Source organism: Chiloscyllium plagiosum, unplaced genomic scaffold, assembly GCF_037043375.1.
Source record: "Chiloscyllium plagiosum isolate Xiang-an unplaced genomic scaffold, Cpla_swu_hap1 HiC_scaffold_14, whole genome shotgun sequence".
In the NCBI taxonomy this organism is placed as follows: domain Eukaryota; kingdom Metazoa; phylum Chordata; class Chondrichthyes; order Orectolobiformes; family Hemiscylliidae; genus Chiloscyllium; species Chiloscyllium plagiosum.
Window position 1 is genome coordinate 51,470,536 of NW_028270152.1, and position 21,647 is coordinate 51,492,182.

At 40.0% G+C, this 21,647-nt stretch overlaps 1 protein-coding gene across 5 annotated transcripts in view; it reads left to right on the plus strand.

Moving 5' to 3' along the window:
- LOC122559083 (microphthalmia-associated transcription factor-like) overlaps positions 1-21,647 on the plus strand; it is a 286,328-nt gene that overhangs the window by 137,993 nt on the left and 126,688 nt on the right. For all 5 annotated transcript variants that reach the window (XM_087994440.1, XM_087994442.1, XM_087994439.1 and 2 more), the window contains one exon: positions 11,345-11,594. In XM_087994440.1, coding sequence (XP_087850566.1) covers positions 11,345-11,594 — 250 coding nt within the window. The remainder of the gene's footprint in view (positions 1-11,344; positions 11,595-21,647) is intronic.

The following is a 21,647-nucleotide window of genomic DNA, read 5'->3' on the forward strand; positions in this document are numbered from 1 at the left end:
GCAATCAACAGTTATTTTGGAAATGCTAAAGATCTCTTGCCTAGCAAATATAATTGAACCCTTGAACCTCCATTACCATGTCAGAGAGGCTGTGTGTCTTCTAACACTAACCCTGTCCTGAAATGTGCAGCTGTGTGCCAGCCACCTGTAGTGGAGATAAAAACATAGAAAATAGGTGCATGAGTGAATTGCAGCCTTATTATAATTCTCCATGAATATTGCATCTCGTACTTGAAGGCTCACTCTGTGTCTCTCTGTTATGGCATCTCTACACAAGTTCAAATTGTGATAAGCAGCAATTGAGCCAAAAGCATGTACCTAAGCCATTTTTTCAAACAATTATATGTTATTCGCAAAATACCCATTTTAGCACATGCATTTGTCTTTTTACCACACATAGCTGCTGTGGTATAGAACATAGAACATAGAACATAGAAGAATACAGCGCAGTACAGGCCCTTGGGCCCTCGATGTTGCGCCGATCCAAGCCCACCTAAACTACACTAACCCACTATCCTCCATATACCTATCCAATGCCCTCTTAAATGCCCATAAAGAGGGAGAGTCCACCACTGTTACTGGCAGGGCATTCCATGAACTAACGACTCGCTGAGTGAAGAACCTACCCCTAACATCAGTCCTATATCTACCCCCCCTTAATTTAAAGCTATGCCCCCTTGTAATACCCGACTCAATACGCGGGAAAAGGTTCATACTGTCGACCCTATCTAACCCCCTAATCATCTTGTACACCTCAATCAAGTCACCCCTAAACCTTCTTTTCTCTAGTGAAAACAGCCCCAAGTGCCTCAGTCTTTCCTCATACGATTTTCCTTCCATACCAGGCAACATCCTGGTAAACCTCCTCTGCACCCGTTCCAATGCCTCCACATCCTTCCTATAGTATGGCGACCAAAACTGCACACAATATTCCAGATGCGGCCGTACCAGAGTCTTATACAACTGCATCATGACCTCAGGACTCCGGAACTCAATTCCTCTACCAATAAAAGCCAGTACGCCATATGCCTTCCTCACCGCACTATTTACCTGGGTGGCAACTTTCAGAGATCTGTGTACATGGACACCAAGATCCCTCTGCTCATCCACACTACCAAGTATCCGACCATTAGCCCAGTACCCCATCTTTTTGTTATTCTTCCCAAAGTGAATCACCTCGCACTTAGCTACATTGAATTCCATCTGCCACCTTTCTGCCCAGCTCTGCAGCTTCTCTATATCCTGCTGTAACCTGCCACATGCTTCCTCACTGTCAACAACTCCTCCGACTTTCGTATCATCCGCAAACTTGCTCACCCAACCTTCTAACCCCTCTTCCAGGTCATTTATAAAAATGACAAACAGCAATGGTCCCAAAACAGATCCTTGCGGAACACCGCTAGTGACGGCACTCCATGAAGAAACTTTGCCATCAACTACTACCCTCTGTCTTCTTCCATCCAGCCAATTCCTAATCCAAACCTCCAACTCACCCTCAATGCCATATCTCCGTATTTTCTGCAGTAGCCTACCATGGGGAACCTTATCAAACGCCTTACTAAAATCCATATATACCACATCTACCGCTTTCCCCTCATCAACCTCCTTCGTCACCTTTTCAAAGAATTCAATAAGGTTTGTGAGGCACGACTTGCCCTTCACAAAACCATGCTGACTATCCTTGATCACATTATTCCTATCCAGATGTGCATAAATCCTATCCCTTACAATTCTCTCTAAGACTTTGCCCACAACAGAAGTGAGACTCACCGGCCTATAGTTACTAGGGCTATCCCTACTCCCCTTTTTGAACAAGGGAACCACATTTGCTATCCTCCAGTCTTCTGGGACTACTCCTGTAGACAAAGAGGACATAAAAATCAAGGCCAATGGCTCTGCAATCTCCTCCCTTGCTTCCCAGAGAATCCTAGGATAAATGCCATCAGGCCCAGGGGACTTATCTATTTTCACCTTTTCCAGGATTTCCAACACCTCTTCTCTACATACCTCAAAGCCATCCATTCTACTTATTTGTTCCTCAGTATTCTCATCGACAACAATGCCCTGTTCCTGAGTGAATACTGAAGAAAAGTATTCATTCAGTGTCTCCCCAATCTCTTCCGCCTCCACACGCAACTTCCCCCTACTATCCTTGACTGGACCTATTCCTACCCTAGTCATTCTTTTATTCCTAACATACCTATAGAAAGCCTTAGGGTTTTCCCTAATCCTATCTACTAAGGACCTTTCATGTCCCCTCCTTGCTGCTTTTAGCTCTCTCTTCAGGTCCTTCCTGGCTACCCTATAACTCTCAATCGCCCCAATTGAACCTTCACGTCTCATCTTGAGATAGGCCGCCCTCTTCCATTTAACAAGGGATTCCAATTCCTTATTAAACCACGGCTCCCTCGCACGACCCTTTCCTTCCTGCCTGACAGGTACATAATTATCAAGGACACTCAATAGTTGCCCCTTGAACAAGTTCCACATATAATTTACACTCTTGCCTTGGAGTCTACTTTTCCAAGCCACACATCCTAAGTCATGCCTCACCGCATCATAATTTCCCTTACCCCAGCTATAATTCTTGCCCTGTAGTACACACTTATCCCTCTCCATCACGAGTGTAAAAATCACCGAATTATGGTCACTATCCCCAAAGTGCTCACCTACCTCTAATTCTAACACCTGGCCTGGTTCGTTACCCAGAACCAAATCCAGTATGGCCTCACCTCTTGTTGGCCTGTCTACATATTGTGTCAGGAAACTCTCCTGCACACATTGAACAAACACTGACCCATCTAACGAACTTGAGCTATAGCTTTCCCAATCAATATCAGGAAAGTTAAAGTCCCCCATAACAACCACCCTATTACTGTCACTCATCTCCTGAATCACCTTCCCAATCCTTTCTTCAATGATTCTAGGACTATTAGGAGGCCTGTAAAAGACTCCTAACAGTGTGACCTCACCTTTCCTATTCCTAACCTCAGCCCAAACCACCTCAGATGGCAAGTCCTCATCCATCGTCCTTTCCACCGCTGTAATACTATCTTTGACAAGCAATGCCACACCTCCCCCTCTTTTACCCCCACCTCTGACCCTACTAAAACATTTAAATCCCGGAACCTGCAACAGCCAATCCTGTCCCTGTTCGAGCCATGTCTCCGTAATAGCCACAACATCGAAGTCCCAGGTACCAACCAACGCTGCAAGTTCACCTACCTTATTTCGTATACTTCTTGCATTGAAGTATACACACTTCAAGCAACTTCCCTGTTTACAGGCACCCTCCTTGGAAATTGATGCCATGTTCCTCACCTCCCTACACTCCAGGCCCTGCACCCTGAAGCTACAATCTGGGTTCCCATGCCCCTGCCGAGTTAGTTTAAACCCCCCCCAAGAGCACTAGCAAACCTCCCCCCAAGGATACTGGTTCCCCTCAGGTTCAGGTGTAGACCATCCTGTTTATAGAGGTCCCACCGTCCCCAGAAAGAACCCCAGTTATCCAAAAACTGGAACCCCTCCCTCCTGCACCATCCCTGAAGCCACGCATTTAATTGTTCTCTCTCCCTATTCCTCGAATCTCTATCACGTGGCACGGGTAACAAACCAGAGACAACAACTCTGTTTGTTCTAACTCCAAGCTTCCAACCTAGCTCCCTGAAAGCCTGTCTAACATCCTCAGCACTCCTCCTACCTATGTCATTGGTGCCAATGTGGACCACGACTTCGGGTTGCTCCCCCTCCCCCTCCAGGACCCGGAAAACACGATCAGAGACATCACGTACCCTTGCACCTGGGAGGCAACATACCAAACGTGAGTCTCTCTCGTTCCCACAAAACCGCCTATCTGTGCCACGAACTATCGAGTCCCCAATTACTACTGCTCTGCTCTTCTTCACCCTTCCCTTCTGAGTAACGGGGACAGGCTCCGTGCCAGAGACCTGAGCCCCGTTACTTACCCCTGGTAAGTCATCCCCCCCACAAGTATCCAAAACGGTATACTTGTTCTTGAGGGGAATGGCCGCAGGAGGTCCCTGCACTGGCTGCTTCCTCCCAGTCCCCCTCACTGTAACCCATCTATCTGCCATCTTTGGAGTTACTACTTCCCTATAACTCTGATCTATGACCCCCTCTGCCTCCCGAATGATCCGAAGTTCATCCAACTCCAGCTCCAGTTCCCTAACACGGTCTTGGAGGAGCTGGAGATGGGTGCACTTCCTGCAAGTGTAATCGGCAGGGACGTCGATGGCATCCCTCACCTCATACATGTTGCAGGAGGAACATTGCACTGCCTTCACTGCCATCCCTCTAAAGCTAACTGTTTAAACAAAAACTGTATCTAAATAATACAAGCAAAATTCAGCACTTACCTGCTTACCACAACAGATGTTATTATTAGGTTAGAGGAGGAGGGCGGGTGGGAGGCACTACCCGTGTAGTGCCTCGGGTTCCTCTCCTTCACGCTTTTAAAGGGGGGAAAAAAACTAACCCAGCTAAGCTTACACTAACTGCTTCCGGGTCTCGGCTGCCCCTCTGCTTGCCGTCACTTCCTCTGCTGCTCCCGCTCTTTCTGTGCAGTTTTTAATAATTGAATATTATAGGCCTTTGACAGTGGCGAGTCCTGTGTGAAAGTTCTCCTGCAGTACAGTTGTGAAAACTTGATATATGAGGTGAAATAGAAATAAAGATTTTGGAATATTATTTGGGCTGATTTCTTTTGGAAAAATGGATCTTGTACCCACATTTAATATATTTTACAGCCATGTTTCCCAAATGTATGCGAATGCAGCCTTGATAAGTAGTAGGGCATGTTGGGAAGACATAACGAATTGCAAAGAGGAGTAGAGATAAGTATGGCATTATATTAACATAAGGGATTAAAGAAGAAATTCAGGCAATTCATTAAAAAGTCAAGAGTTCACTAAGATGAGACTTAAGAGGGAAAAAGGAAAATTTGACAATAATTTGTCATTGACAACAAAGAGATACTAAAAATAACATCTCGGGGCATTTGAAAAGAAATGCTTTGGTATTCCCTTCATCAAGGTTAATTTCGAACAGTAACTTAAAAATAAAACAAAAATTGCTTTACCAGCAATTTGTTTCTGATTTACTGTTCTACCTGTTCTCCAGTGTGCACTTTCTGTAATTTTTTTTGGTCAAGTTTCTAGTGGTCTCAGTTTTGTGCTTTTTGCATTAATGTAAAGAATTATTCTATTTTATGGGACAAACAGTAATAAAACAAAACTCAGTGGAGTAGAGATCCTGTCACAACAGTATTGAAGTTTATGAAAAATCAAGATAAATTACCTTGTGAAACACAATACTGAACACAACATAGGAGGTAGATTTACTTTTTAAAAAAAATCAGAGCTTTTTTAGTTCATTACCAAAATTTGTAATAATGTTCTAGTTTTGTCTCAATGAAATATGACAATAGCTGACAATATGGCTTTAATCCAGCAGTCAGTTGGGTGATGTTCCTTACTTAAAAAGAGAAGAATCAGTGGAAATCTGGAGTAAAAAAGACACACCTTAGCTCATTGTGAGTTAAAAAGCATTCACATCAGTTTTGCAAATGAAGTATTACTTTATTTGAATTTTTTAATTAAATGAATCTTCAGTGTATACAACATTTCAGTCTTCACTTGTTCAGAATTGTCTTTTGTTGGATTAAGTCACCTTGAAGAATTGAATTGAATTCACTATTTTGGAGATTAGTTGATCCCCACATTTGATTTCTATTATTTTGGACATAGAAAGTTTTCTGATCCTTTTCTGTTTTTAACACACTTCAGATATGATGGTAGTAGTCAGCTCTTGTTACTTACTTGATGTGTAGCCTTTGCTTTATCCCATCTTAGTCAAAAGATTCTTCTTTTCTGCACATGAATGTTGAAGAAACTGATAAGGCTAGAGTTTTGCGAGTGTTGTTTAATTTTCGTAATCACAATTAATTGCTTTGGAATATTAATATTGGAAATGAAGGATGCTCTGATACCATATCATGTCATAAATATGACTGGGAATACTATTTATCTGCCACCAGAGGCAGATTAAAATATATTTTACAGAATATTTTAAGTAGATCAGTCAGATATTGAAAATTATTTATTTTAAGCATGATAGAAAATAACTCCGCAAGAATTTGGAGTATTGAAGTTATTGTATAATATGGATTCAAATAATGCCTTTGATGTCACTATAATTTTCTGTAACTTTAAAAGCATGTGGTTTTTTTAAAGCACAGTCATACATGACATTCTTACTAAAACTAAAATGGTCAAACGTCACAATTTCAAATCAATAACTTTGTGAGTAAGTTTGATTTGTTTGACAATCAACAGTATTAGTGTCAAGCACTTTGAGACTATAATGTACGCACTGATTTAGGAGCTAATTAGTCTGATTATTCAGCAGCTGTATTTGTTGTGGCATAAAGGTATTCTTCTCATTTTGTTAAAAGGATTAATGGCTCAGGATGTTTTGAACTCTCAGACCTTGAATAGAAAGAAAGGTTATATTTTTGTATGTGATGTGCACCAAAAAACAAGTGTGTCTTGCTTTCTGGGAGATAAGACTGTATTTTAAAAACTAACAGTGGAATAAAGTATATTGTTACATTGGTTTCTTAAAAATTAAGAAAAAAGCTGCAACTGATAGTTTCTTAATTGCTTAATAGAAAAAAAACACAAGACTGTGAATAGAGCAAACTAAACTTTGATTATCACCAGATGTGCAAACACCTAACTCAAATAAGCATTCCACACTGGAAGTTTCAAATCGAACACCTCTTTTAGGACCACCAGTTTGAAATGTATCTCCTCTAAGTTTCCCTCCAACCCGACTTGAAAATACCGGTCGATTGCCATTCTTTCATCATCACTGGATCACATTCCTCACAGAACTGACTGGTCTTCCCTTCCACACCATCCTCCCTCTCAAATCATGCTGTCTTCTTTTTCACCCACTGTTTCCTCTCTTTGTTTTTTTTTCCCAACCCTCTTCAAGATGTCCAGTTTCCACACTTCTATGGTAATATATAACTATCATTATTTACTGATTTTTCCAACTGCCAACCAGAACTCCCTCTTTGCTGAGTTCTTAAGCCACTTCAACTGCCCTTACAACATCTCTGTCTACTTATAAATAGTGTCCCATGAGTATAAACTTGATTATTGTATGTAAACCTAACAGAATTACATGATGAACTTAAAACTTTAGCCAATCAGATGTATAAATTTACTTCACTGCTATAGAGTGTAGGTTTTCTTTTACAGATTTCCAAGTAGAAACTGACCACAGGAGAATACTTCCAATTATTTTGCTGTTGCACTCATCTTTAAAATTAGAAATGCCGAGCAGTGCTTGAAGTCTGTTATGGTGACTGTGGCATTGGAAGGAAATGATTTATGTGAAACAATATGCTGTACATGACAAATCATCTGGCCTGAAAGAGTTTGCAGCTTTCAAGAATAGATCAGCAAATATATATAAAATATTATAAGAAAAATAATTCTTTATTTTACTCTGTAATTAGTGTGCAGGGCTAGGCCAGGAAAAGCTTTAAGTCGAAATTTGATGCATGTTTTAATAGTTATCAAATATTTTATACATGCAAGTCTTTAAGTTTCTGATTTAATTACTGAATACAGATAAGGAATGAATACTTCATAAGGGGTTATATTTTAAATGGACTACTATGCCAAAGCTAGTATTTTCCCAGTATGCGTAATAAAATATATTCCATTTCAAATTCTTGCTGAGTTTGACTGAATTGTTCATACAGTTCATAACATAAATATCAACTTCTTTACTGGAGGCTTGTTTGGGAAGTTCAATAGATGGGTGATAGATCTTTTCGATGGATGATTATAGAGGCTAACTTCTCTTTGGAATAAGTGCTTGATATATTAGAAGTTTTCGAGAAAAGTCTTGATAATTTTTTTTAAAATGGTTGCTAGTTCAGTTTGGCGAAAATGTTACATTTTACTCTTATTCCTCTTCCAATTCTACATTTAAAAAAGAAGTCTTTATTCAAAGAATGCAAGATTCCTTGGTTGACAGAGCAAATAAGTAACCTAAGCCCAGGGCTCAGTTGATCACACCTTTTTCTTAACTACTTGTGAGGTGTGAATATCAATGGTAGCATGAGTACGTCTTGCATCCTAAATTGCTTGTAATCTGGTGCTGAGCCAGTTTAATGAAACACTGCATTCGTGAAGTGTAGGTGCATCAGCAATGCTTTTGCGTAGTGCATTCCAGGATTTTGATCCAGTGATCATGAATGGTTTGTAACTTGGAGGAGGATCGTTTGTCACTTGGAGGAGGATGGACAAGTGGTAGTCTTTCCATGCTTCTTGTTCTAGGTGTCAGAGTTTGCTTGTTTCGAAAGCGGTGTATAGAGTGCTTTGGTGAGCCACTGTAGTGCAACTTGTAGATGTTACACATTGCTGCCAATGTGCACCAGTGTCAATCAAGTAGATTTCTTTGTCTTGGATGATTCTGAGCTTCTTGAGTGTTTGTTGAACTACACAAATCCAATCCTGACCTGTGCTATATAGATGGTGGACAGACTTTTGGAAATCATCTAGTGAGTTAGCCATTTTCTGAATCTGCCTTTGTAGATCAAGTACTTGTATGGGCCAGTACATACAGAAGAACCTCAATTATCCAGCATTCAATTATCTGAATATCAGATTATCTGGCAAAGTCGCAAGGCCCTGATGCTTGGCTAAACTATGTTGTCTGGAATTTGATTAACTGAACAAAATACTCCCCACCTGTGCCCTTTGGATAATCAAGGTTCCTTTTTGTATCTGGATAATGCTAAACTCCAGAGTGTTAATGTTAAGTAATTCAATTATGGTAATGCTGTTGAATGTCAAGGGACAATGGTTAGATTCTCCCTTCCTGGAGATGGGCATTGCCTGGCACTTACATGAGAGTGTTACTTATCACTTATCAGCTCCAACCTCAATGTTGTCCTGATCTTGCTGCATATGGACAGTGACTGTTTCATTGTCTGAAGAATTGCAGAAGGTACTGAACATTGTGCATGCACAATGGATATCTCCACCTTTGATGTTATGATGGAGGGAAGGTCATTGATAAAGTAGCTGAAATTAGTTGGGTCTATGAAAACATCCTCAGGAAGTCCCAAAACAGTGTCCTGAGCTGAGATGCTTGGCTTTCAATAACTCCAATCATCATCCTTTGTGCTAGAGATGACTCCAACCTGCGGGCAGTTTTTCTCCTGATTTCCATTGACTTGAATGTTACTAGAACTCCATTAAATCCTTGAAATTTGAAAAAGAAAACACAAAAAACGAAATAGGAAATAGACAGGCCAGGCAGCAGAGGGAAGCAGAGTTAATATTTCATTTTAAGATGAACTTTCATCAGAAATGATGTCATACTCCACATTCCCTTGAAATTTCTTTCCAGCTGAGGTCAAAGGTGTGTGTGTGTGATAGCAACTTCTGGAACTGGTAGGTAGTGCTGCAATAGGTGTGCTGACTCTGATTGCTGGGCACGGAACCTTTGAGTGACACTCCCTCTGTTGCTGCCTCAATGTCAAGGGAAGTCACTTTCTTTCACCTCTGGCACTCACCGGTGTAACTCAGTTTGGAGCTGAATCCCCTGGCTGACTCCAAGCTGAGCATCGGTGAGCAGGCCATTCCTGAGCAAGTGTCGTTGCACAGCTCTATTAATGATACTTTACAATCACCATTCCTGTCCAATAGGTGATGTGATACAGTACCAGGTCAAGTTGCCTTCCTACTTACCCTGCCATATTTTTGGAAGTGCATGTTTTGTTTGCATATTCCCCTGATAGTTTGACTTGGATTAGAGAAACACAGACATGGCTATATGTCTTCTACTCCATGGATCATTCCTTGAATATTTGAGGCCAAATTTTATTGGGGAAAATTACAACCCTCTCCTTTGAAAATGGGTTGCATTTGGTGCTGTTCAGAAAGGGGCAGGGGACCTGTTCACACCTGCTCCCTGCTTTAGTCTGGTTGGCTGCAATTTTAAATTGTAGATAGTGAAAACATCTGTCAGTGCACCCTGAGGTTCTTCTTTAATCTCATATCTTTTATTATTGAGGCCTGGTTGCTGTTATACTAAACTGAAGAGTGATGTTGGCTTTCCTGCCAGGGAAGAGCTGCACTGGGCATGAGAGGAAGTCCAAATGGAGGAGCTTCAAATGCTTTCTGTGGGACAGGGATGTAGGTTCTAAAGTTAACCATCTCCCCGTGTCGGCGGGGGGGGGCATTTTTCTAGGGCCCTGTGGTTACCGCTGAACCAAACAATTCGAAAGGCTAGGGAGTTACTTCTTGATCTTTGATGGATGATAACACTTTGAGGTCCAACTGTTAAAGTTAAGTTCTCCTGCTGCATTTCGCAGAATGCAGTGCTGTCCAAGAGTTAAAATTGTACCATATATCTATAATGTTGACAGCCATGTCTGTATAGATTGGTAATCTGTCTTATCTAGCTTTAGTACGAATTATTAAACTAAATTTAATATCTGTTCTTTGTCTGCAGTTTTAGCTTAGATTAGTTACAGTGTGGAAACAGGCCCTTTGGCCCAACAAGTCCACACTGACCCGCCGAAGCGTAACCCACACAGACCCATTCTCCTACATTTATCGCTTCACCTAACACTACGGGCAATTTAGCATGGCCAATTCACCTAACCTGCACATTTTTGGACTGTGGGAGGAAATCGGAGGAAACCCACAGAGACATGGGGAGGATGTGCAAACTCCACACAGTCAGTCGCCTGAGGCGGGAATTGAACCCGGGTTTCTGGCGCTGTGAGGCAGTAGTGCTAACCACTGTTCCACCGTGCTGCCCATGACATGACAGATGTCAGCCTGACAATTGACTTAAAACTTTGCCCAGAACTGTTTAATACTTGGTTTAACTGTTTGCGAACTGAACGTTTCCAGTTATGTCATGTGTAGCTGAGAATATTGCCTGTCACGTAATTAAAATGGTCACCACTTCATAACGTTTTTTTCTGTAAATCCCTCAAGCACTTTCAGCTTGGTAACTTAGTCATTGTGATTTTGTGCTGAGCTTTTTTGCCACTTGTACTTTGTAAAGGAATTCGTCATCATCATTTAAATGAAGAAAAATACCTTGGAAGTGTATAGATTGCATATTGTCAAACTCTATGTGCCAGCTTTTAAATTTTCTGTCAGTTAAATTTTCTGAATTGCCAGCAGTATCCTCCTGTTAAAATGCATTTTTTTTTCTTTTCCTGCTCACCTCGTGTAGGATTCTAATAGAAGTCTGTTTTCTCCACTATTGGTTTCCACCACAGCAATTCATCAGAGCAGCAAGGATCAGCTAAACCCCCATTAACCTCCTCCAATATGACGTCACGAATACTGCTACGGCAGCAGCTCATGCGCGAGCAAATGCAGGAGCAAGAACGAAGAGAACAGCAGCAGCAGCTGCAGGCAGCACAGTTCATTCAGCAGCGAGTGCCAGTCAGCCAGACACAGGCCATCAACGTCAGCGTCCCCACCAGTCTACCCACAAATACCCAGGTGCCAATGGAAGTTCTCAAGGTATTGCTTAACCTTTATGTCTCTATTCCTTATTTGTCTGTGTACTACATGAGATAAGACTTATTTAGGTTATCAAGAGGATATTACTTTCCCTACTTTAGAGTAGTCACATCAGCAGCAGCAGAATTATGTACCATACAAATACTTTTCAGTTCTTACAATGAATGATTTTGAGAAGTCTTAAGTTTATTTGTGGTCTCTACAATACATTTTCTTTGAAAGCAACAGCAAGGTAAATTTAAAATGAAAACAACAGCTCAAAAGTTATTTCTTCGAAAGAGCATTTTGTCAGATGCCTGGACTTGAAGCTCATCACAGAAATGATCTAATACACGCTGGGTTTTCAACTCTTTGCCAGTGGTCACATTTAATCCTATTTCCTCCAATAAGTTTGATGTTTTCTAATCGGCCTGATTCTTCATCAAACAAGGAACTGCAGGAGCTTGTTAGTATCTCCCTATTATGTGGGATATAGTGAGTACCTTCCTAATTACGGCATGATCTCAATTTGAATAATACAAGAATTATGATTTTTGTTGTGAATCTGCATTTTGCTTCAAATATTCGAACGGTGTTCACATGTTGATCATCTACTTCATGTTCCTTATGTTACATTAAAAAACAAATAAAGAATAACTATATAAAATAGTTAGTTTCACAGTGGCTGAGTAATAGTTTCATTATTTATCTATAGTGTGTATCAAGCCTTTGATAATCTTTATGGTTACTGAAGCTTGTCAAAAAACAAGAAGCACCCTTTTGGTCTCTTTACCTGTTTGTTTTGTGTAGGTGCATTCTTAATGAAGTGTTTTGAAAGATATGAACGTTTCATTTTTAAGTAATATTGGTCTGTTTTTAATGTTAAATTATTCTGTTTCTGTTGATGCAAAACCTGAATTCCATTTTATAAAATCCAAAATGGTTTATTCCATTTGTATGAATGAAACAGGGAAACTGCATGAAGCAGCATTGGTTCTTTTTGAGTTTTCTTTTAGCAATAATTTCCATTTTGTTCTCTAGGAACATGTCCTGTAAATCAGTCCTATTGGTATAATTTGATCAATGCTTGTAATCTGAATTCTTAAGCAAATGTGTTACTTCTGTCTGAATTGTACTTGATCATAGGTTGAGCAAAATTATGTTTAAAATCTAATCTCGCCTAACGCTCTGTCCGTAAGTAGTGGAACCTCAACTTTCACTTGGTGTAAAACTGCAATTGTTTCAGTAAAGCTATCATGGAATTGGAGTAAATTATTTGAGAGTTCATGTAGAAATGGTTAAAATAGGAAATTTATTGACAAAAATTGAGACTGTCTAGAATTGAGTTTCAAAGCTGGATTTTTCTGTTCAGGTCCATGTTTTTGGACTTTGCCAGGTTCGTGAAGATCCACCCCCAAGGGGGAGGTGAGGCATAAAGATGGTAGGGATGTAGTGGGATAGTTGGGGGGAGCGTGAAGACAGTCACTCTTTAAGATTTTTCAAAGGAGTTCGCCTGATTAGGATGAAGACATGGTCCCTGCCCAGTTAAGTGTGAAAGGTAGGTTTGCCAAATTTGAGGGACAGCTGGAGGCCTAGCAGCTGAGAGTGGGTGTCAATATGAAGGGGTGGTTTATCCAACATTTTTCTGAAGTTGAAAGTCATATACAGTAGCCAGGCCCTCTCTGTGGGCTGGAAACAAAGAGGGGAAGGTGTGGGGTGCAAGCAGCATGGAATCTGTAGATAAGATGGCCTTTAACTGAATTGCATTTTGGCAGACAGGAAGGACTAGTTACCTCCTTCAGCCAGTTAATCTGGCTCCTGCTGGATCAAGAAAGTGGAACTAAATGGAAATCCACCATCTCCTTTAACCAACATTATCAAATTCCTCAGTGCATCTAATTAGCTGCCTTCCTCAAGGGCCCTGAACCTGTATTATCGAAAATCACTGGCATTGGAAATGGTGCAGGGAAATTGCTGGTAACAGTGTTTTTGTATTCTATCACCATTCCTGTCCTTGACAGTGCCCAGAAATTCAACCCTGGGTTCTAACACAATTCTCAGGATGGTGCATGAGGCTGTGGTGGCCCAGCTGATTCAGACAATACTTGGCTGCTCCACATAATTAATTTAGTCTAGGTAAGCTCAGGCGGTGTTTGACGAGGAGAATTTGGGCAGTCAATTGCCATCCACTGTTTCCTGCTTGAAGGGACAATGTGGAAATATTGAATGAGGAGATGATCAGTTGCAATCGAGGTGCTTCAGACTCAAATTGTTGATTGGTACAGCAGCGCATAGATATGGATTACTTGGGTACGACATAAGCTATGTGTGGAAATATTCTGCAGTAGGAACTGGGGATAGGAAAGTTGGAAAGAAGAGGAAAAGCACTTTGTGAAAGTTGGTTACATTTTCCAAGCTGAACAGGAGTCTTAAAACTCTGCAGAATGTCACGTGGAATAGATGGTTTTCAAATATAAAATAGGAATAAGTGCATGGTTATGCTGTGTGTTGTATGTGAAAGGTTCAAGGAGATGTAATATCTTACCATTGTATAGCATGATAATCATCAAGATGTTTTGAAAGTGTTTAACAAATAAAGAAATTAGTGATGTTTTGTTCTCTATGAATAAGTTTATTTGTCTGGCTTCATTTGTTTTATCTATGAACTTTTAGCAATTATGCTTTATTGTTTCTTTTATTCATTCACTGGATGAGATCATTCTGAATTGTTTGGGGACAGGTCAGGAATCAACCACTTTGCAATTGGTCTGGAGTCACATGTAGGCCAGACCGGGTAAGGATGGCAGATTCCCTTCCGTTAAAAAAAACATTAGTGTAACAGTTGGGGTTTTATGACAATCAGCTCTGGATTCATGATCGTCATTAGACTCTTAATTCCAGTTTTTTAAAAATTGCATTCAAATTCCACTATCTGCTGTCATAGAATTTGAATCCAGGTCCCCAGGATGTTACCTAGATCTCTAGATTTAATAGTCTAGTGATAATACCATGAGGCCATTGCTTTCCCTAATTTAATATAGCAACCTTCTCTTGTGTGTTGCTATGTATTGAGCATTGACCTGTTTGCGTTTTATTAACATGTAAATCTGTACAGATTTCTATAAAGTTGACCAAAGGACAATTTCATAGTCATTACTGCCCACTGGCACACCTTCATTCGGCCCTTTTCATTTCTGTAGGTGGTCAGTGCACTTGCCTGACTCAGAAACCTCATTAATATATGTCAATTAAGCAAGGTGTTAGAAACTTTCCTCAGTGCAACCAATAGTAGGATTATTCAGGCCCTTTGAAGAAACAACTCCTATTGTGCTTAGTCCTTATCCTTCCCAACCATGAAATGACCCTGATTGCTGTCCCCATCATTAGCATCCTTCACTTAGACCTGCTGCCTGTATAAATAACAACTTATTATATCATTGCTAAGCCATGCTCTGTCTGAAAATGATTCGATGCATTATCTGTCCAAAGTTTTGAAGTAGACAGTTGGATATGTTGAGCAGTTCATAAAATTGTTTCATCCTTGAAAGGCATGTGTAGTTTTCTATCAGTGCTCTCTAGGAAATCTGATATTGTATTATTTGTGTGTAAATTTACTGTCTTAAATGCAAAGTTTTTTAAATTAAATCTACAGAATGAAAATTAAAGCATGATAAATTAGTTTGCTTTCACCGATTAGGAAATACTTTGATTCACTGTTGCTCACCAATAGTGATCAGTAAAGATAGCTGAGTATTTATTCTCTTTCTGTTCCATCTCTCAGGAAAAGTCTTTCACAATCTTCGCCATGCTCACTGAAACATCCTTCTCTAATAACCTTTGACTATTCTTTTCATTTTTTAAAGCTTCTTTAGGCCTGGTTTTTCAAATTTAGTGACCATTGCATCTGCGGGACACTATAATAGCAACATTGATGGAATTATAATGCAGGATGCCCAGCCAATAGTTGCACAACACGTGCTAACTTTTGGCAGAAAGTCCCAGTGATTAACAAGAGCCAGAAAAAATATCATTCCTCAGTTCATTTCACATCTTCAACTGCATTTATAAAACATAGCAGATAATTTTCAAAAGTCTACCTTTTCAAATGTTCCTTGCTGCTTGATTTTTTAACTATGCTACTTCATTAGCAATATTTGCAAATGGGACACCCTATTTTTTAAAAATATTATTTTTTGTATCATGTGGTGGATCAATGGTTACTGTATGCTTGGCACTATTCTCTGATAGTAGTTGATTTTAAAGGGTGGCATGACCTGACTTTTTATTTTAGTGAAAAGTCATATATTTCTGTAAAGTATACTGTAACAATTCTTTTGACTTTTGTATGGTTTGGATTTCTTCTGACCTTGTGATTGCATAACCTTTATTCAAGGTTTACAGCTAATGAAGCCCCTTTGAAATTTTGTCAGTAATGGGAACAGTGTGCAGTGAATTAACACATGGCATGGTTCCATGAACAACAGTGAATAATGACCAGATAATCTGTCCTGCTGATGTTGGTCGAGGGCTAAATATTGGCCGAGATACTAGAAGAACTCTTCTGTCCTTCTTTGAAAAACAAAGTGGGATCTTCGACGGCCCTGTGTTATGTCAAGCATTCCAATAGACATGTAATATACCTTTAAGGGACATGCCTGTGATGTCATCACTGAATGATAATGTGTGAACTTATGGTGTAACCGTCTCAGTCTCCATCTTACTGAGTCCACTGCAGCATAGGATGCTGAGGGAGGTGTGCGACACTATACCTAAATTGTTAAGCTTAAGGCCAGACATAAAAGTGCTAATGATTATTGTGTACATGTGTAGATACCAGGTGTTGGAATAAAAGTTCAATGAATTCTTTGTAACTCACATCTCATTTGTGTGTTATGGTGTGAATATAAGTGCATTTGAAGATCATTACCTATCAACACGAATCATGGCATGATGACAGTGCAGTAATAAGTGCTACTAACTGCCTGAAAAAGAATCCTTGCTGCAGATTAGTCTGCCCTGGATTGTAAAGCACTTGGATGACTGACCATACTATGTTTGTGCTCATGCAGATTGCCAACTTAAATAGCCAAGGGGCAGATTCACCTTCTTCTTAAGTTGAAGTTCAAGACCTATCAAGCTAGAAGCCCCTTATCTCATTTATAACAATAAAAGACAAGTTCAGCCTCTTCCTGACAAAACAGCAATGTTACAGCTGTTAAAAAGATTTCTCATGAGTTTAAAAACAACCTCAGAAGCTAAAGTATTTCTTGCAAGCTTTTAATTCATATTGGCAATAAGAGGCCTTTGTCTCTTAAAGGCATAGGCTCACAGTCAGCAACATGTCTTAAAGAGCCCACAACCATGAAAAATGAAGTAAAGTAGAAGCAAATGATGGAAAAATAAAAGGACAGAACAGGGAACCAAGTGAAAAAAAAATGAACATACCAGCTCTGCACTCTGTTTTAATAAAAAGGAAAACCACAGACCTTCAGTAAGAAATGGAAAGCAGGCATTTGATAATGGATTGGGCAGCGAGTGATATCTTCACTGAATTAAGCAACACATGCATCTTTAATGCACAGATCCAGAGAGAAGAACTCTGAAATTTGTGCTTGCAATCTGCAAGTAGGGGCTTCGAAGAATAAATACATGAACCAGAAAAGAGAAGGAGATAATTTAAGGACCGGTTCAAGGTGCAAATTAACTTTTGATTAACAATCTCTAACCCATATTATATAAACTGAAATCCCAAATGTCTACTGATGACTTTCTCACCAGGTGCCATGGAAAAGGGAATGAGTGTGATTTCACCGAAGAGGACCTTGCAGGGACACTAATTGAATTGGTATTCACCTCTACTCTGATTAAAACTTATAGGAAAGATCTGGGCAAGAAAAAGGACCAAACAATTTATGCCTTCTGGGGTCATAATGGCAGGCCAATATTAATTACATGCTTTAACTGCAGTCAGCACAATTGCTGCAGTTAGCAAAATGCATCAAACCAATCGGATCTGTCACAGGTGTTGCAATAACGCAGAAACTGCCCACGTTTTTTCTTTGCACCAGCGAAATATGTGGCACTAAAAAACTTTGGGTATGTATATGCAGAAAGGCTGGTTTCAAAAGCTATGCTTGACCCCAGAAGAAGATCTAGGTGACCAACAAGGGGTACAATGCATTTGCAGTATTCACTTGTCAAGGTGCAAGGATGTGTCTTTGAAGTCAGGTACAAGCTAGATACCTAGTCTAATTTCCAGAACATTGTCTGATGCTTCCTCAATCTCTTTTGCTGCTAAAAACTTCAATGTTGCCAATAAATGTCACTCTTCCAATGCACTCCTGGCTTCCTACATTATATGAAAGTAAAGAAAAAAAGAAGCGGGAGTAGCCATTCAGCCCTTCAAGCCTGCCCTGCCGTTCATTATGGATGATCATCCATTTCAATAGCTCCCCTCCCCCCCTCATCTTTTAATTCCTTCAGCCCCAAGTGTTACATTCATCTCCTTGAAATCATACAATGTTTTGGCCTCAGCTACTTTTTGTGGTAGCAAATTCCATGGGCTCACAACTCTCTGGGTGAAGAGATTTCTCCTCATCTCAGACCTAAATGTTTTACCCTGTATCCTTAGATTGTGATCTCTATTTCTGGACTCTCCCATTACCGGAAACATTCTTTCTGCATCTATCCTGTCTCGTCCTGTTAGAATTTTGTTGATTTCTGTGAGATCCTCCCTTTTATCCTTCTGAACTCCAGCAATCTAACTGATTTAACCTCTGCTTGTATACAGAGTCAAAGGGTCCTACAACGTGAAGACAGGCCCTTTGGCCAAAATTGGTCCATGCCGACGAATGTTCATTGACATCAAGTTGTCAAAAAGCCTTTTGAAAGTCCAAATAAATTCACAGCCATGGCTCCCCTCAACAGGTCGACTGGTTAAATTAGTAATCCAGAGCTGAAAATGTGTTGCTGGAACAGCGCAGCAGGCCAGGCAGCATCCAGGGAACAGGAGAATCGACGTTTCGGGCATAAGCCCTTCTTCAGGAATCCAGTAATCCAGTAGATTTGTTGAGCGTGATCTCCCTTTCATTAACTTATGCTACAGTTTATTCCTGTCACTATTTTCTGAATGTTTAGTATTACTTCTTTCATTGTGGATTCTCATTTTCCTCATTATTGTAATCAGGCTAACTGGTTTATAATGCCTGGTTTTCTTTCTACCTCCTATATTAAACAGGGAAGTTATATTAGCTATTCTCCAATCTGAAGGAACTGTTTCAGAATTTAGAGAATCGTGGAAAATGACCCTGACTGCAGCCTTTATTCCAAGGGCCGCTTTCTTCAGTTCTCCAGGATGTGGATTATCAGGTCCTGGAGAATTATTGATCTTCAATCCAAGCAATTTCACTAACACCATTTCCCACTAATACTGATTTTCAGCTCCTACCTTTCATTAAACCCTGTATTCCCCAACCTTTCTGGTATGTTATTTGTATCTTCTTTTATATAGTCAGTCAGCCATTTATTTGTCCCCGATTTATAAATTCCCCTGATTCTGACTGTGAGGGTCCTAACTACATTTGTCTTCACCAACTTTTTATCTTCTCAAAGCTATCTTTTACAACTTTTACAGTCAGTTTATACATTCGCTGCAAGCCTCCCTGCGACGTAGGGAAAATGAAGAAAAAGAAATAAAAAAGATGTAACAGAGAGAGAAAAAGAATACAGCCAGCCTGGAGTGGACAGGCTCAGCCTCAATACTACCTGGTCCTTGCTCACTGGGAGACCCTGGGCTGGGGTGGACTGTGTTGCAGTTTAGGCATGCCCTCTTTGAAAAGTCATTGCCTTTTCATCGTCATCCCTTTCACATTACATTCCCCAAGTTATCATAGCCAACTTAGTTTCCTCTGTTTTGAATCAGGGCATCAGTCTCAGAATTAATTACGTCACTCTCTGTCTTGATGAAGCATACTATTATACTATGTTCGCTTATCCCCAAAGGAGTTTGCACAACCAAATTGCCAGTTATTCCTTTCTCTATGACATAATATCCAGTCTAGGATGGCTTGTTCTCTAATTGGCTCCTCAGTGTATTGGTCCAGAATACCATCACTTCAGGAATTCCTCTGCTACAATATTGTTACTAATTTGATTTGTCTAATCTATATGCAGATTAAAGTTACCCATAACTATAGCTGTCCCTTTTTTGCATGCATCTCTAATTTCCTGTTTAATGCCATTATCAACATTACCCCTACAGTTTGGAGTGTAAGTACAATCTGCAGTAATGTTTTTTGCCCCATGGTGTTTTTCAGTTCTGCACATATAGATTCCACATCATCAGATCTAATATCCCTCCTCACTATTGTGTTAATTTCCTCATTAACCAAAGCAAAGCAACTCCGCCCCTTTTCCTTTTTATCTGTCCTTCCGCAATACTGAATGTCCCAGTTATTCAATTTCCATCCCTGATCAACCTGCAGCCATGTTTCCCTTAGCCTAACATGTTCATATATTTATGTGATTAATTCATTCATTTTATTATAAATACTCTGCATATTAAGGCACAAAGCCTTAAAGTTTGTTGTTTTAACATTACTTCTCTTGTTACTATTATTTTTCACCCGTGTCCCATTCTGATCCTGGCCCTTAATTTCTGTATCGCTTTTCTTACTCCCCTTTCTATCTTTTGTTCCTGTCCTTGATTCCTCTTTTCCTGACTGCTTGCACAGGTTCCCATTCAACCTCTCCCCACCCACCCCAACTTAGTTTAAAGCCTCCCCAGTTACTGCAGCAAATGCAGCCCGAAGGACATCAGTACTGGTAATGCCCCGATGTTCTGGTCCCAGAGCCCTAGGAATCTGAAACCCTTCCCATTGCACCTTCTCCTCATCTCTTCACATATTAATCTGATGGATTCTCCCATTTTGATGCTGTGACATTGGAAGTAATCCTGAGATCAATAGCTTTGAGGTCCTACTTTTCAACTTTACAACTTTTATATTTTGCTTTCAGAATTTCATCCTTTTGCCTTCACAATAAGTTGCTACCCTCCTGTTAGAATGACCTAAAGCTGCTCTGAGGCATTCTTGACCCCAACACAAGGGAGACAACATACCATCCTGGAGTCTCGTTTACAGCCACAGAAATGCCTGTCTCAATCTTGGTTCTTCCAAATACTGATGACTATGTGCCTACTTGCATCAAGTCTGTGCTCACTGCTTTCTGTTAAACAGTGCCTTGGTTTTAATGTTTTTCTCTTGTGTTTAAGTTCCTTCATGATCTTGTTTTTCCCTATCTGTATTCTGTTCCTGCACTACAAAACCACCCACCCCATACCCAGATATCAGCACTCCTTTAATTATGGGTTTTTGAACATCATCAATTTTAATTGCTCCACCATGGTATCATGCATTCACTTTTGTAGACACCAAGTTCTGAAATTCCTTTCCAAGCTTTCTGACTCTCTTTCCTCATTCAATATCCTCCTTAACTTCATCTCCTTTTGGCTGTCCATTCCAATATTGCCTTATGCAGTTCTGTCAAATTTTGCTTGAGAGTGCTTGTGTGAAGGACCTTGGGACAGTTTATAAAATTAAAAGCATCATTTTGATGCAAGTTGTTAATTTGATTTCTTGGGTGACTTTCTTATATTGATGGCCTCCAATTTTGCTTTGCCAACAGGCAGAAGTATACTCCGTATCTATTCAATAACATCTTTCATAATTTTTTAAATCTCTGATATCATCCTTCCATAGAAGAAAAGAAGAAATGCAGCTGATTTATTCTTTCCAGATAGCTATATCCTTTCTGTTCTTGTGTTACCCTTTTAATTCCTGTTTTCATCCTTCCTAGCATCTCTGCACATGAAGTTCCCAAACCATGAGCTGTGGGATGGGCAATTAGGATCGTGAACTTCCCTGTTCTGATGTAATGATCACTGTGGAGACAAATCTAGGCCCAAATAAAAGTCTTCAAATGGACCACATTGATAGAGCTACAACTCCCAGGCATGCTTTGTGGCAAACATTTGGTTGATTATCATAAGATTAAAGTCATGCAACATAGCCTTCA